The sequence below is a fragment of the Petaurus breviceps genome, unplaced genomic scaffold, assembly GCF_028583685.1.
Source record: "Petaurus breviceps papuanus isolate PSGF00001 unplaced genomic scaffold, PetGlider_PUasm1.0 186, whole genome shotgun sequence".
NCBI classification, from domain to species: domain Eukaryota; kingdom Metazoa; phylum Chordata; class Mammalia; order Diprotodontia; family Petauridae; genus Petaurus; species Petaurus breviceps.
This window is the reverse complement of record NW_027185798.1, coordinates 3,657,911-3,674,482: the sequence shown is the minus strand read 5'-3', so window position 1 is coordinate 3,674,482 and position 16,572 is coordinate 3,657,911. Positions and strand designations below refer to the sequence as shown.

Sequence of the window (16,572 nt, the reverse complement as noted above, 5' to 3'; positions counted from 1 at the left end):
GAAAGAAAGAAAGAAAGAAAGAAAGAAAGAAAGAAAGAAAGAAAGAGTCAGAAGTTCAAACCAATTAATGAATCATTTATAAAGTCCTCCCTGTGTGCCAGACACTATGCTGGGCACTGGGAGTGCCAAGACAAACATGGAGCAGGCTTTGCTCCTTTCTTTGGGCCACAGATGCTGCCTTTGCCTGCTTCGCCACCCTACAATCCTGTGCTTCTATCATCTTCTACTCTCAGGTAGACAGTGGGTCTCCCCAAGCAGCACGGGAGCTCTCAGAGCAGTGACTTGGGGTGGGGAGGTCAGAGGACTAGGGTTCCCAGCCCGCCTCAGGTGATTCCTGCTTGTATGATCATTGGCAAGACCTTGCACCTCTCTGGCCTCAGTTTCCTCATCAGTCACATGAGAAAGTTGGACCAGGGTCCAACTCTAAATCTATAACAGTGATGATGACCAGAGTCACGATGATGATGATGATGGTGATGATGATGATGATGATGATGATAGCTGACATTTCTACAGCCCTTACTGCACCAAGTATGGATTTGATCCTCACAACAACCCTGTAATGTGGGTGATATTATTGTCCCATTTTACAGATGAGGAAACTGAGGCACACAGCTCTGCTGGTCCTGTGATCCTCTCTCAGCACAGTGCCTGGCACATAGGAAGTTCTTAGTAAATGCTTGTTGCGACTCTGGAAGTTGGGAATCTCTCTCTTTTCTCACCTTCACAACAGAGTCTTGGTGACTCCAGGAGCCCTGGGAGGGGCCCTTACACACAGGAGTCTTCCACATTGAATGATCTGAGGTTGGAGTTATAGGGCAAGAAGGAGGGGGAGGACACGAAGAAGAGACTGGAGAATCAAAAGTGAAGAGAAACAGCCTGAAGGGGGGGCTAGAGGGCTGCCTTAGGGGGGCAGTTGGGGGCTCAGGGAAGGCTTCCTGCTGAAAATGATGATGATTCAGTCCACACCCCTCCTCTCAGTGGGCCTCAAACTCGGGTCCCAAAGGACCAGCAGTAGATAGAGGCCAGAACTGAACCCCAAGCCCTCTGACTCCCAACTAGGAGGTCCTTTGGCCCAACCCGCACACAGCTCTCTCTCCCTGCTTCTGTTGGCACCAGAAACCTGATCAGAGTCAGTAGGAGTTGTGCCGAAATGTCGCCAGGCAGAACTTGGCCCTGGACTCGGCCCAAGGTGCTGACCGCAGAACTTGGCCCCTGGCTGATTACATTTTTTCCTTCTGATTCTGCTTTCTGGACCAGTTCTGACATTTCTCTGTCTCAATTTTTCATTCTGTTTTGAAGCCTTGTTTATGAGCATAACGAGTTTCATACAGATGATAGTCTTGCTAACAGATGAGCTCTTTAATACCCTTGAAACACAAGGAAGGAAGCAGGAATCAGGCACAGGTCTTGCCTGCTGCCCCATCGGTGCTAGGGCAAGGAGAGAAGGCAAAGATGCCTCTCAGAACAACTGGTGTTTTCTCCCCAGGTGAGACAGGTAATGTATGGGGAGCCTGCAGCCTCGAGGTCACACATGGCTGGGACTCAAAGGGCCTCACTTGAAGACCTAAAGGGCCACATGTAGCCTCAAGGCTGCAGGCTCCCCAGCCCTGGATTGTCTCCTCATGTCATCTGCTAATGTTTTTAGAATGGTGATGAGACAGTGAAGAACAGTGGAAGAAACTAGAGTCAGAGGACCTGGGTTCCGATCCCACCTCTGACACTTGATACCAGTGTTATTACAGCGAGTTGTGTGGACCTTTCCAGGCTTCAGTCTCCTTCTCTGTAAAATAACGGTGTTGGAGTAGATGAGCAGCTCACAAGCCCCTTCCCGCTCTAGCTGTAGGCTCCCAAAACTAGCTTTGCTGAGGGAAGGTGGCAGAGGAGGCTGTCTGCCCAGAGCAGCACGAGCCCCTCTGCTGTAAAAGACCCAGAGCCTCACTTTCCACCTTTGGGCCCCGAATTGCCTTCCCCTTAGGAGGCGTCACTCCTCCAGTGCCTTGTACCGCAGTGGAAATGAGTCACCCGAGACTTTATTCCCTGACAGAAAAGAGCGTTAGGTGCTGAGGCAAGGATGAGGACAGGATGATGTCAATAAATGTCTGAATTCCCTAAAGCAAACTTTACCAACTGAACCGTTTTAAAGCTGGCCCTGACAGTGTGTCCCAACAGTGTCAAAGGTGACTTCACAGCTGGACATTGAAACCCCCGAGTTCTCAGGAGGATCAATCAGCCTGGTGAAAGGGCTGGGGGTGGGAGATTAGAAGGCTCGGCAGGCGTTTGTCAAGGCTCCATCCTGCACCAGGCACAACCTTGGATCTAGGGATACAAAGGCAAAAATAAAGCATCCTCTGCCCTTAAAGAGCTTGCAGTCTAATGAAGGAGACAAAATAGAAGAGAGAAGACTGCAATGTGAACGAATGATACATGGCTCTTCCTCCCTCATGCTGACTTCCTTCCAGGACCAGATATGTTACGGGAATGGAGGGGCCAAACCATGCAATAGATTTCTTTCCATGGGAGAAAGGATCTCAAATCACAACCAAGATGGAATTGTGGTATAGAGGAAAGACCCTGGCATCTAAAGAGCTGGGCACAGGTCCCAGATTTGCCTTTTTGTCAACCAGCAAGCATTTATTAAGCACTTACTGTATGTGAAGCAGTAGGGATACAAAGGACAAGAAAAAACATTCCCTGCTCTCAAGGAGCTTCCATTTTGAAAGGGAGGGAGCTTGGTTCATACAAGATAAATATGGAGTAGATAGAAGGCACCTGTGATCCTGGGCAAGTCACTTTACCCTGTTGACCTCAGTTTTCTTATCTGTAAAATGAGCTAGAGAAGGAAATTACTAAACCAGTCTAGTATCTCTGCCAAGAAGACTCCAAATGAGATCATGAAGAGTTGGCCATGACTAAAAATGAATGACCAACAAGAAAGATAGAAGGTGCCCTTAGAGAGGAAGGCATGAGCAGCTGGGTAGACTGGGAAAGACCACCTGCAGGACTTGGCCTGAGTCTCACAGGAGGCCAGGGATTCTACAAGGTAGACCTGAGGAGGGAGAGATTCCAGGCATGAGGAATGGCCAAGTCAAAGGCACAAAGATGGCGGATGAAGAGCCATTCATGTATGAGAAAAGGCAGTAGGCCAGTATGGCGGGACTATAGAGTCAGCATAAGAGAGTAAGGAATTGAAACATTTCAAATCTAAGAAGGATGCCAGGCTAAGAAGAGCTTGGAATGCCAAAGGGGGTTTTATATTTGACTCCAGCGGTAATAGGCTGCTATTGAACGTTACTGAATAAGTGGGTGACTTGGTCAGACCTTCAAAGCAGGCAGTCCAATTAGGAAGCCATCGTCAGAGTCCGGGTATGAGGTGAGAAGAGCCTGAGCTAGGGTGGCAGCTGTGTGAATGTCTGTAGAGAAAGAAATTTTAAGATTTGGTGACTGGCTATATGGGATGCATGGGAAGGAGGAGTTGAAGATGGTAACAAGGTTGTGAAGGTGGGTGTCTGGGGGGATGGTGCCCAGTCTGTGACCTGGGACAAGAAACTTTGTCTTTCTTGAACTTGAATTTTCTTCCTCTAAAGTAAAGCGTTGGCATTCTTAAGGTCTCTCAGCTGTGAGTCTGTGAAATGATTCTTTTTTCTGTAGTGGAGAAAAAGCTCAGAGAAGTTCTGTTTCCTTTGGTCTGTGCAGACCAATAGAAGATATAGGGTGGGGGAGAGTCAGGGAATACGAATTCTGGAAGGGCCAGCACAGATGTCTGTCATCAGGGATGATCCTTTGGTGCAGCCTCTTATTTTCTAAATGAGGAAACTGACGCCCACAAAGGAGTAGTTGACTTGTCCTCAGCTACCCAGCTAGCCTGGGGCAGAGCAGCAAGGAGGCTGAGACACTTCAACTTGGGTGCTAAGAAAATACCATCTCCACCATATTGTAAAATTAGAAGAGTCCATCTTCATTAAGGAAAGAAATGCCTAAGAATCGTACAGGATAAGATGGCAGGGATGGCCCCCATCTGCAGCAGCAGAGGAGTTTGCAATGCATCTTGATGGGATTGTGAATCCATCCAAATGTCCAGGTTTGGTGCCTGGGAAAGCATAGTCCTGGCTCTGTCACTGCCTAAGTGGCCTTGGGCAAGTCACTTCCTCTCTGTAGGTCTTGGTCTCCTCATCTGTAAAATCAAGGAATTGGAATAGATGACCTCTAAGATCCCTCCCTTCTTGCCTTATGTGATCTTAGGACTTTTCAAGCAGCCAGACACATAGCCTTTTGTAGTGCTTTTAGAATGCAAAGTCATTTGCAAAATGATAAAAAAAAAAGAATTACTAAGAGTATTTTCTCCCCAAATATTGAATACGAGTGGAGAGGAAATTGAGGCTGCAGAAAGCTTGATGTGAAGCTCAGTGACACTGTATCACTCCCAAACCAACCCATTTATGGTTTAAAGAGGGTGACAAATATAGATGAATGGAAAGGATCTCCATCCAACCCACTCTCTCCATTCCAAGGCGTTAGATTCTGTTATTGATGCCCCTGAAGCAGCCCAGTTATCCCCTTAGTTCATGATGTACTCACTGCATAGGGAAGTTGCAATGGTGCTCGAGACGCTGAGGTCAAGAACAAAGCAAGTGCACACAGATGTCTGAGCCGCAGGTGACGCCATTTTGAAGGGCTTAATGAATCGGTTTCCAAGCTGTCTGGGGAATGGGGGGATTACCTAAACCAGGGAGGGGTGGGGAGAATCATGTTTTATTTCATTCCCAATAAAGGGCAACCTAGAGGGCTTAGTAACTGTCCTATACGCCTGTTTTCTCATCACTATAAAATCATCATGAGGATGATCTAACATCTTTGATGAAAATATGAGAGGCGTGCTAGTTCTTTAAGGAGATTGAGGCATACTGGATGGACAGCCTGAGTGCTGCATCGGAGATCATAACAATAGTAAGACACCTTCTGGCATGTTGTTTAGGGCCCAGAGAGAACTTATGAGAGGCCATGGACAAGAATTGGGCCAGATAGGGGTGGCCAGGGGGCTCAGCGAGTAAGAGCACCGGCTCCAGTGTCTAGATGACCTGGGCATCAAATCTGGGCTCCAATACTCAGCACCACACCCAGAAATAACTGGCCATGTAAGCTTGAGCAAGTTACTTAACCCTGATTGCTTTAAAAAAAAAAAAAGAATTGGTCCTGATGAGAAGGCATGGGTGGGTGGTCATCTGCAACTCAGAGGGCTTTAAGTTTGAGGAATGCTTCATACTCAACCTGGAGAAAGCAGCTCAGAACTCAGACACACAGCTGTATTCCAGATAAGCTTTGGGCTCATCATGCCTCTCCTACCCTGTACTTAGTAAGTGGATTTTTGAACCATGTTGGGCTTCACAATCATCTCTACCTGATTCTATCACAAATCCAGCCTGTTGAACCTTTGGGGACTTTGCCTTTGTCACCAAAGTGTTAGGAATTATTCCTTCTTGTTTTGTATCATCTGAAAGTTTGCCTGGTATGCCATAGATGCCTTCATCCAAGCCATTCATAAGAATGTTCAAACCTCAGGACAAGGACCCATCATTGCAGCACTCATCAGAGGACTGCCAAGCTTGCACTGACTTGTTAGGACTCTTCTTTGTGTACTGTGCAGTCATTCATCTAGTTTCAGATGCACCCACCTCACTGTACTGGCCATCATCCAACCCACTCCTCTCCATTTACCCCTCCAAAATGCTATGAGAGATGATTGCCTGAAATCCTAGTTTACTACGTCTCCGGCATCCCCTGATCTACCTTTATCTCTTGTCTCATTTGTCCCAAAAGGAGGAGGAATGAGTATGGCATGAGCTGTTTTTGATAAAGGTATTCTGGTTTTTAATTATTACTGCATCACTCCATGGAGCACATTCCAAGAGTCAGTAGGAAGGGCAACCCTGAGCATGCTTCAAGGCATGGACTTCATGACAAGAGACTCATAGGTTTTAGGGATCTAACCCCTTCATTTTATAGATAAGGAAATTGAGACCCACAAGTGGTAAGGAGCAATGACCATAACCCATTCTTTTGATCAGTGGGAAGCTTCTAGAACATGTGATTAGAGGTGAGATTCCCAGCTCCTTCTCCTTCCCTCTGCACCAGTTGCCATTTTCCCATCCTATAGCACCTCTTCCACTCTCCATGTGACTCAGAGACTCTTGGCAGTAGCTCAGGGATCACACCTGCTGGTTCTTTCCTTTCCCCCTCAGGGTCTCAAGTGTGTTTCGCCCTTCTGGTTCTGGGGCTTGAATTCATGGGAGGAGGTCAGATATTTTCTTATTCTCTTCTCACTTATATTTGGTTTCATTTCCCAGTGAATCATTTTCTTCCCTCTTTCCCAGACTAAACATTATCCCTCTTAAGGGGAAATAGCAGCAGAATAGTTTTGAAGCTACCTCAGCCAAGGGTAGCACCTATGGGGCGGAGGAGAGGACTGCCTCCTGTCACCAGGAACAGACCACAGTCATCATTTTCACAGGCCTCAAACAATGAACATGTATTTGGAAGAAGCTGCTGTGGACAAGGCAGTGGGCTTGGTGTTGGGGCTGAGCAGCACTAAGAAGGATTAGGAGCAGGAGACAGGCAAGGATGGGGGCGCTCTGAGGATGGGAGAACACCTGGGGCAGCTGGAGTGGCCCAGGGAGGCTTTCCACAGAAGGCCAGGGTAGGTGTGGCATCTAAGAGCAGGAGATGAACAAGCAAGTAATTCAGATCTCCGCCCCCTGTGGAGAGGCAGGCCTTTGCCCATCTTTTAGGTCTGTGGTAACTAATGGGAAGTGGAGGGGGGCAAAAGCCTGAAAGATTAACAGCCCTGCTTGTTAATTAGCTCTCACTCAGGGATAGGGGGACCTGTAGCCTGGAGGACACGTATGGATGGCCCTCTAGGTCCTCAAGTATGGCATTTTGACAGAAACTTGGATTCAAAGGACCTAGAGGGCCACCCACATGTAGCCTTAAGGATGCAGCTTCTGTCCCCCTTCCTCCTCCCTCAACTCTCACCTCTCAAAGGGAACCTCATATTGCCTGGACTGGGATTCCTCAGGAATACCAGAACCAATCTTATTTCCTCAGCACTGCCTAGGGCCCCTGAAGATCTAGTGAGCAGGTCCACAAATACGGCCCTACCTGCCCTCCTGCCGCACGGGGCTGGTGTGTGGATATAGTTGATGATGAAGGTAAACAGGTCTATATGTTCTTCAGCATCCTACAGAGGGCTAGCATCATCATAAGCAGATACCATGCAGAGCAGAAGTCATTCATTTAGGCAATGTAACAAAATGTTTGCTTTGTTTTCGACCATCCCTGAAGCCCTGGCTCACTGTTTGACATTAAACAGGTCCCTGGAGAAGCAGGGAGGTTGCCGGCTCACTTGGGGTGCCAGAAACCACCTCAGCGGCAGGATGTGGTTTCTGGCAGGAGATGATGTGCCTGAGAGCAAGGGAACAGAAGCCTCAGCTCTGGGATGCTGCCCCACCCCTCCTCCGTCCATCCCTGCAGCATGGACCAGGGCAGGATTGGCAGGGATGGGAAAGAAAGGGGAGCTGAGCAGAGGGGGCTGTGCTGTCATGGCAGAGGTGAGGAGAGGTGGCAGCAAGTGCCTTGTTCTGCTCCTCTCGATGACACACACTCAATGTGTTACACCAGGAATGGTGCTTGGTACACAGTGAAGGCTTAATAAATGCTCACTGAACGAATGAATGAATGAAGAGAAAAAGATTCAAGAAATGTTTTCCAGCAAAGCATATCCTGTTTTAGATTATGACCTGCTTCATAGTTTATTCAGATAGATTTTCCAAGTGAATTCACAGTAGTCAGGGAAGTAGAGGAAAACCTGAGTTCAAATCTGGACTCAGACACTCACTAGCTGTGTGACACTGGGCAAGTCACTGTTTGCCTCAGTTTCCTCATCTGTAAAATGAGCTGGAGAAGGAAATGGCAAACGACTCCAGGATCACAGAGAGTCAGACAGGACCGAAGCATCCAACCACCAAGGAAGCCTTCCTGCCTGTCCTGGTGAGCTGGCACCACGGTGCCTCTCATGGACCATTGTGCTGGTGACCCAAAGGCCCAGGGCTGCACCTGATGAGCCCCTGCCAAGGGAATGGTCAGACTCTTTTTAAAGCCATGTCACTGACTCGTTCACGTGTTCCTGCACCCAAACCACAGGCACAATCGCACCACACAGGGAGGAACACTTGTGAGCAGATGGGCTGCCTTGGGGGATGCATTCCTGCGAACTTTACCACCAGGGGCAGGTCCATCAGTGCCTTGGTGGGTGTGGAGCAGGGTGTGCTGGGAAATGTCTCTGGGAGAAAAAAATGTACCCACAACACAGTTTTCATTGTGACCATCATCATTAGCACTTTCTTCTTCACTTTCTTGAATGTAGACGGTCCACAAAACAACAACCAAGCTCTGACTTTTGTGTTTGTCAATTTCCAAGGTGAAAATACTCGTGGTGAACATTTAACAACTGGCTCTCAGAAGCTAGCCCGAGCCGGCCTCAGAACATCCCCCAGGATCGCTGGGGTCGCTGCGCCCGGCAGTCTCCTTCCTGGCTTGTGCATGAATGTCAATTCTGCTTCTCTCTTTCAGAATGCATGAATTGCACCCGGTTGAACGACATGAGTGAGAGGCTGTCTGCACTGGAAGTCAAGGTTAGGACCAAGCTTGCTTGTGGGGGGAGGGCAGGAGGAGGGAGGAGGAGAAGGAGGAGGGGTGGCTGGCCACCACATTCCCAATCCCACTTCCCATTAGGCACAGAGTGGATGGCTTACAGGCAATAGTGGTGGCCACCTATGGAGGAAACGTGCTTGGCCTGGGTGATTCAAAGTTCCCCACCCCAATCCCTGGCATGTCCTAGGAAAGAAACTGGACTGGGAAGCAGGCATTTCTGATCCAGATTTCACACACTGCTTCTAGCATTTGTACAAAGTCATGAAGTCAGCAACACTTGTCCACGGGTGACTTCTTCCACTTTCCCTCTTGTGCTCTTGCCAAGGCTAGATACCTCCACACGTGCACATGTGCACTCACACACACACACACTCACACACACACACACTCTCACACATACACACACACACCAGTCAAAGAGGCACCTTTTAGAGTTAGGGTTAGGTCTTACCTTCGGCAAATCCCGGCCCCCCCCCCCTTGGGTGTGTCCGCACATCCCCGGCACAGGCATTCTAGCTGGGGCCGAGACCCTTCAGCCTGAAGCACTCCCTTCCCAGCCTCAGAGGAACAAAGGCTGCTCAATGTCGGGCAGCACGGTATGGTGGACAGATCTCTGCTCCCAGAAGCTGGGGTCCAGGCCCATGCTTGGTGCTCACCGTCCAGGTAACTGTGGGCAGAGCACTGGCCTCCGAGGCCCCTGCCTGCTCAGGATCTGCCTGGACTTGAGGCCTGTCTCTGCTCTGTTTGTGGCTGTGGTTCAGTTGTTTCAGTCGAGTCCAACTCAGCATAAGCCCAGTTGGATTTTTCTTGGCAGAGACACTGGAGTGCTTTGCCATCTCCTTCTCCAGTTTATTTTACAGATGAGGAAGCTGAGGCAAACAGGATAAGTGACTTGGCCAGGGTCACATAGCTATGAAGTGTCTGAGGTCACATTTGAACTCAGGTCCTCCTGACTCCAGGTCAGTGCTCTATCCACTGTGCCACCTGTCTTCCATAACCCTGGACAAATCCCTTAATGTCTCAGGGCCTTAGGCAACCCACTAAGTCTACATTAAGTCTGCCTAAAGAGAGGGAGTTTGCTCATAGCAGAGAAGTCACAGGCTTAGTCCTGATGCCCTGCCCCTTCCCAGACTCTGCTCCTCCATGTGCTGGTACCCTGAATGCTGGAAAGAGAGGCTTCAGGACAGATTTGTTCCATTTCCCCATAATTTTGAGGTGTTGATTCTTTCCATGGAAAACAAGAGTTTCTACTGATATGATGGTTCCTGGGAATTAGAGCTGAGAGGGTCCTTGGCCATCACCTAAGCCACCACCTCATTTACAGAAGAAGAAAATGGCTGTGGTATTAGAAGCCCTGAGTGCCAAACTCAGCTGAGCCTCAATGTCTTCTCTGTCAAATGAGGGTCACGGCAGGAAAGTCTCTTCTAGAAATAGACCCCCTGACCTTCAGGGTTGGTCAGAAGAGTGTTGGTTAGCACTGCAGGCAGTCTTCCTGGTTTGGTTTAGGGAGCCACCCAGAATGCATCCTGACCAGGGGATGATCTCTCCCACTTCAGACTCTCTCCTTGATTTTTCTGTACCTGCCTCCTCCATGAGGTACCCCAGAGGCCATCACTGAGTACCTGCCATCGTGTGGGCACTGTGTGTTGGGGTAGTCTGAGACCTGTCTTACTTGGGGAGCCCAGATCACCAGTGCCAGACTAAAGGAAGCGTATGTTCACCCATCTGGCCTAAGAATTTTATCCACCAATTCCAAACTGAATTTTCCTTCAACTGTGTCTGGCTGCTCCCCCTTCTGCCACCACTACAGTCATGTGAGCATAGATTTAAGGCTGAAAGGGACCTCAGAGGCCATAGCATTCAACTCCCTCACTTTACGGATGAGGAAACAGAGTTACTGGGAGGTTGTGACTTGAGGCAGCATGAGCACACCAGGCTCCTTCATTTCTTTTCTTGACCAAGTTAATGTGTTGGGAGATCAGGGAACAGTCACAGACGTGGTATATCTGGATTTCGCAAGGCCTTTGGCGCAGTCTATTGTACTGTCCTTTGGACAAAGTAGAGCAAGATGGGCTGAAGGACAGGACAGTTCAGTGGGTTCAGAATTTTCCAAAAGACTGGATCCAAAGGACCATCGGGAATGGTTTGATGGCGTTGTAGGGGGAACTTCTCAGGCTGTGTCCTCCGTCCTGTTCTGCTTTGGGTGATGACTAGTTGAAGGCAGAGATAGACCGTTCTTAGCAACTTGGAGACAACACAGCTGGGAAAAAACACTGGATGAGAGACTCAATATTAAAGGAGTCTGGACAGTCTAGACGAATGGGCGGAGGCTAACAGGAAGAACTTTAGTAGGGTAAATGTAATGTCATTCACTTAGGTTCAGAAATATCGTGAGGCCTCACTCAACACCACCTCCTGTGAAAAGAATCTGAGTATATGTGACCTATGAGCCCTGGAAGAGCCAAGGCTCCCATGACCCCTGGCCTCCTCTCCCCCACGAAGGAGGGCTTGGCCTGCTGGGCTCTGCCTTAACCTGGTCTCCACCCTTGGGGAACATTAGGAACAACTGGAGAAAATGGACAAAGTCCCAGGATCTGGGCAACCAGAACTGTGAGAGAAATATGGCACCGCCATTTACCAAACACCTACTGTATACAAGGTGTAGCTAGGTAGTGCAGTGGAGAGAGCACCAGGTCTGGAGTCAGGAAGATTTGAGTTCAGATCTGACCTCCAACACCAACTTAGCTATGGGACCCTGGTCAAGTCACTTAAGCCCTACTTGCTTCAGTTCTTCATCTGTAAAATGGGGCACACTGGAGAAGGAAATGGTGCAACACTCCAGTACCTTTGCCAAGAAAAGCCCCTGGACAAAGCCACGGGATCCCTTAGAGTCGGCCACTACTGAACTACAAGCAGATGCTGTGCTGGATGCTAGGGATACAGACAAAAATGACAGGCACGTGTGCCTGGAGAAGACGGGATTTGAGAATAGACCCCAGTCTGTCACTTTTCCTGATGAGAGTGAGTATCTCTGAGAACCAGACTTCTGGGCTGCCCTTGGGAAGGCCAGGCTCCCACCCTGCTTTAGACAGTCTTTGTCTGACCCGGAGCAGGGGCCCAACTTCCTCATCTGTAAAATGTGGGTGATGACACCCAGACTGCCTCCCTCATGGGTTGTGGAGAGGCTCAAATACAACCATGTGGGGAACCCTTTTCAGACTCAAAGCTGTGTATGCAGAAAGTCAGCAGCAGGAGTCAGACCACTCCCCACCTTTGCTGTCTTTGGTCCTGCTCTCTTGCCCCTGGATTTTGCTTTACTCCCGACCCCCAACTCAACATGTTCCCTCCTGCCACAAGAAACATCACACCAAGGGAGTGAGCTCACCCTCTCTCATCTTGGACCACTGCCTTCTGCTGGAGTGGAAACCATTGGAAAGAAAATCCTATTAGATTGAGAAGTGTCCAGAGTGGGTGGCTTGATGGATTCCAGTGTGGGAGCCGGGCAGGGAGAGCAGGCTGCACATGGGCAGGCATGTTGTGGGACCTTGGACTCAGAAGGTGTGAGTGAAGGGGGAGTCCAGGGAGAAGAGGGTGGTGGTGCCTCCTGAGGCATGGCCTTCATGGAGCTGACATTCTCCTTACCACATGAGATCTCCACATGACTTGGCACAGGCCAAGGGGATTGACAGCCTCGGTTTGCAGCTGGCCGTGGCTCAGAGCACAAGGATATGAAAAGTCACGGCCCTTTGGGGAGGCCAACATGGCCTCGTGCCTGCCCACCATTGGCCTGGCACTCACCAGCATGGAGCACAGCGAGGCCTACCTTGTCATAAGCAATCCATTTCTCCAGTCCCCTCCACTCTGACAATGGTAAATGAACAGACAGCTTGAACTGCCCCAGTTTGGTGCTGGAATTTATGTGCCCCACAGCCCCAGGAAAGCAGAGGTGGGGGCTGGCCACGAGGACCAGGTGCTGATGACTCAGCCTCACTGGGTGTCCCTGTCAAAACACCGGTTGAGAAGAGATGAGACTGGGGCCTTCTCTTAGTTATCAGAGAAAGAACATTTACAAGGAAAGGAGATCAATCAGCAACCAGTCCTTCAGTCCTTAAGTACCTTCTATGTGCTCCTTACTATCCCAGATGCTGTGAAAGAAGGAAATAATGGCTGCTCTCAAGGATCTTACATTCTGCCAGGAGAGCAAACACATACACCTCTAAGCAGAGGATAGGAATGGAGACTGGACCTGGGGGTTTGCTGGGACGAGGGACTCCCTTTGTCATGGCTGGGCCGCCTGGAGCCCTGGCAGCTCAAGTGTGACTTGCCCAGGGTCACATGGCCTCTATGTGTTAGAGGCAGGACAAGCATAAGTATATGTAACATAAATACAGGTAGTTTGGGAGGGAGAACGCTAGTGCTGGGGAGGGTCAAGAAAAGAGATCTTCATAGGCAGAGAAGGCAGAGTGTGTGCTAGGTGAAAAAAAGCATGTGAGGATACCATCAATCCTCAGAGCTAGGGAGACACTCAGAGAGCCAAGGAAAGGAAGAAAAAATGGAGAGAGATAGAGAAGGAGAGAAGAGGAAAGAAGGAAGGAAGGACGGATGGATGGATGGATAGATGATGGATGGATGGATGGGAAGAAGAAAGAAAGGAAAGGTGGATGGATGGATGGATGGATGCCAGGCATTGCAGCAAGTGCTGGGGATACAAATAGAAGAAAAAAGAAAGCCCTGCCTCCAAAGAGCTTCCTTCCATTCTAATGGGGAAAGGCAGCCTGTCAGAGGGAGCCAGGGGTGGGGAAGGGGTCTGGTGACCATTTCACATTTCCATGGCCCTCAAAGGTTTCCATTTCCCTACAACAGCTCTGTGGAGTAAGCCATGTCCACATTAATGTCCTCATTTTACAGAGAAGAAAGGGCACACAGACAGTATGTAGAGCGAGCTCAGGGCCTCATGTCTCCAGATCCAGGGCTTTTTACTGAACCAAGAGAAGTGATCATTGAAGACCTTGGTGTGTGGGGAGCCTCGGGCTATTGGGGAGCAGTTGGGTGAGGACTTAGACAAGCTGAAAGTAGGGTGGGGGTCATTCCAAGAAGGGGTGACAGTCTAAGCAAATGTATGGGGGGTGGAAATACACATGGTTATGCTCAAGAATCAAAGAGTTAGATCAGTTTGACCCAAACAAAGGATTGATTTTTGTTGTTGCTGTTCAGTCATTTCAGTTGTGTTTGACTCTTTATGACCTCCTTCAGTATTTTCTTGGCAAAGATACTGACTGGAGTGGTTTGCCATTTCCTTTCCCAGCTCATTTTACATATGAGAAATTGACAAGGCAAATAGGGCTAAGTGACTTGCCTAGGGTCACAAAGCTAAAAAGTGTCTGAGGCTGGATTTGAACTCATAAAGAGGAGACATCCTAAGTCCAGGCCCAGCACTCTATCCACTATGCCAAGGACTGGTTTAGGAAGTCACAAGTCAAGACAAAAATCTAAAAGTTAAGTTGGAGACTGTTGTGGTTGGCCTTGAATGCCAGTAGATAATGGGATGCTATTGAAAGTTTTTGAAAAGGACTGTTTGTGGTCCGAGTGATTTAGGAGAATTGTTCTGACTGTCACGTCTAGGCAGGATTCAAGGGGAGAGGGAATGGAGAAGCAGAGCCAATGTCAAAAAACCCAGTCAGGAGGTGATGAGGACCAGCCTTGGCTTCCCCTACTGCTGCCACCGCCAACAGGATATCAGCTTCTTACAGGCAGCAATCGTCGTTCCTTTGAACACCAATCATGGATCATTGATCCAAATGCCTCATAGGTGATATGCTTAATAAATGTCTACTGAGCTGGACTGAATTCACTCCGAGACCACAGAAATGAAAAGGGAAGGAAAGATGGGAGAGACATTTTTTGGCCAGATTTGGTTCCTGATCAGCTCTTCCTTCCTTGTTTCATGACCCCAAGAGTCACAGGGTCACAGGGCCTGAGCTGGAGCTGGAAGGGGCCTCAGAGGCCATCTAGACCAACTTACTTTATAGGTGAGGAAACTGAGGCCCAGAGAGGGACAGTGATTGACCCCAGGTCATAGAATCCTAGATTCTAGATCTAAGACTGGAAAGGAATCAGGCGCCATCAAGCCTAATCTCCTAATTTTACAGATGGTAGGTAAGACCTCAGTGATGGAGGAAGGAAGGTCCCACTAACACAAAGCTTAGCTAACTTTTTACTGATGAACTCAGAGCCTCCTGAACATCTCGGGAAACAAGTTATAGCCCTTCTGTGCTCTCCACATCTCCCCTGAGTATGTGTAGAGAATGTGAAGCACTGGCCCTTTGGAGGCCTTGCATCCTTGGGAGTTGCTGGGCTTCCTGCCCTGGGCGTGTGTCTGCGCTCCCCCAAACCAGCCTGGTGACAAGGCTGAGCCTCACTGTCCCCACCTGCTTGGAGCCTGTGTCTTCTGATACCTTGTTAGTGTAGCTGGGACTCTTTCTCCAGCTTGTGCGCTCGGGCTCTCAAATGCACAGAAGCTGCTCTTGCTGGCTCACTGTCCATGTGCGAGGGCATCATGCTTCCTCTTAGGCAAAGAGCCTTTTTTCTAAGGAGGTCTCCTATCTATTTGCCATCTTGATAAAGGGTCAATGGCTGAAGATTTTTAGGGACTTTAAACCTTGAAATCCTACAGTTAGATCTAGGACCCTGTTGAAGCAAGGGGGTGGGAATAGGTGGGAACCTCCACGTGCTCTGGGCTGCTCCCCAACCTCACTCACCACCATTGTGCCTGACAGTTCACAGTCTACTATTGGAGAGTCATTCCTATGGGCTAATCCTCTCTAGGATTTTCTTTTAAAAGGCAATCAGTAGGAGTCGGTAACTGGAGGCAGAACAGACTTGACTGAGCTACACAGAAGTGTAGCATGCTGGGAAGTGGGGAGCTTCTGGAGAGGGGAGGCCACCCAAGGGGATCATCACAGGGTAGAGGGAAGGCAGGAAAGACAGGTGGAAGCATGTTAAGACAAGCAGACTTTGCTGGCTTCCCAGCTTTCCCCATAGCTGGGCCCCATTGGAATTAGTCTGGCCTGGTAACCATGTCCCCTGTCAGGTGATGGCAAAAGCCTTTTCACCATGAGCCTGGCACAGGCTTCCCTTGGGCCTGTTGGGAAATCCGATCTTCTCAAAGATTTGAAAAGGAAATCTAAAGCTCTTCCCTCCTCAGTATGGCTTTCATCTCCACATTTGGCTTGGCTACAGCCCTTCTCTTAATCTAATGTGTATCATAGTTCTTTGTGCCCATGTCTAATCCTCATCCCAGATTGTAAATTCCTTGGGGACAGGGACGGCATTGTTTTTCATCTGGGCGATTATAGCATCCTATCTGAGGTAGGTGACTGATGCATATTTGGTTCAATTGCCCCAGATCCCCTTTCTTGAAATTCTTTCTAACCTTCCCCTCCTCCCCTCCCACCTTCACATCCAGGCTGATTAACCAGTCAGTCTGCAAACATTTATTAATCACCCTCTGTGTGCCAAGTGCTATACTAGGCCCTGGGAATACAAATAGAAAGAATAAGGCAGTCCCTACCATTAAGGAGCTTACATTCAGGGGCAGCTAGTGGCACAATGAATAGAGTACTGGCCCTGGAGTCAGGAGGACCTGAGTTCAAATCTGGCCTCAGACACTTAACACTTACTAGCTGTGTGACCTTGGGCAAGTCACTTTACCCCCATTGCCCTGACTTTCCCCCTCCAAAAAGCAAAAAAAAATGAGCTTACAATCTAATGAAAGAAAGAAGTGTGTGTATATAAATACATACATATACAATATAATCTCAGAATAAACAAGATAGATATGAGGTAGTAGGTACAAAGCATTAGGGA

The 16,572-nt window shown here is 48.9% G+C and overlaps 1 protein-coding gene across 5 annotated transcripts in view; it reads left to right on the top strand.

The window, feature by feature from the left end:
• COL26A1 (collagen type XXVI alpha 1 chain) overlaps positions 1–16,572 on the top strand; it is a 278,588-nt gene that overhangs the window by 224,253 nt on the left and 37,763 nt on the right. For all 5 annotated transcript variants that reach the window (XM_069089402.1, XM_069089404.1, XM_069089401.1 and 2 more), the window contains exon 4: positions 8,626–8,687. In XM_069089402.1, the coding sequence (XP_068945503.1) occupies positions 8,626–8,687 (62 nt within the window). The remainder of the gene's footprint in view (positions 1–8,625; positions 8,688–16,572) is intronic.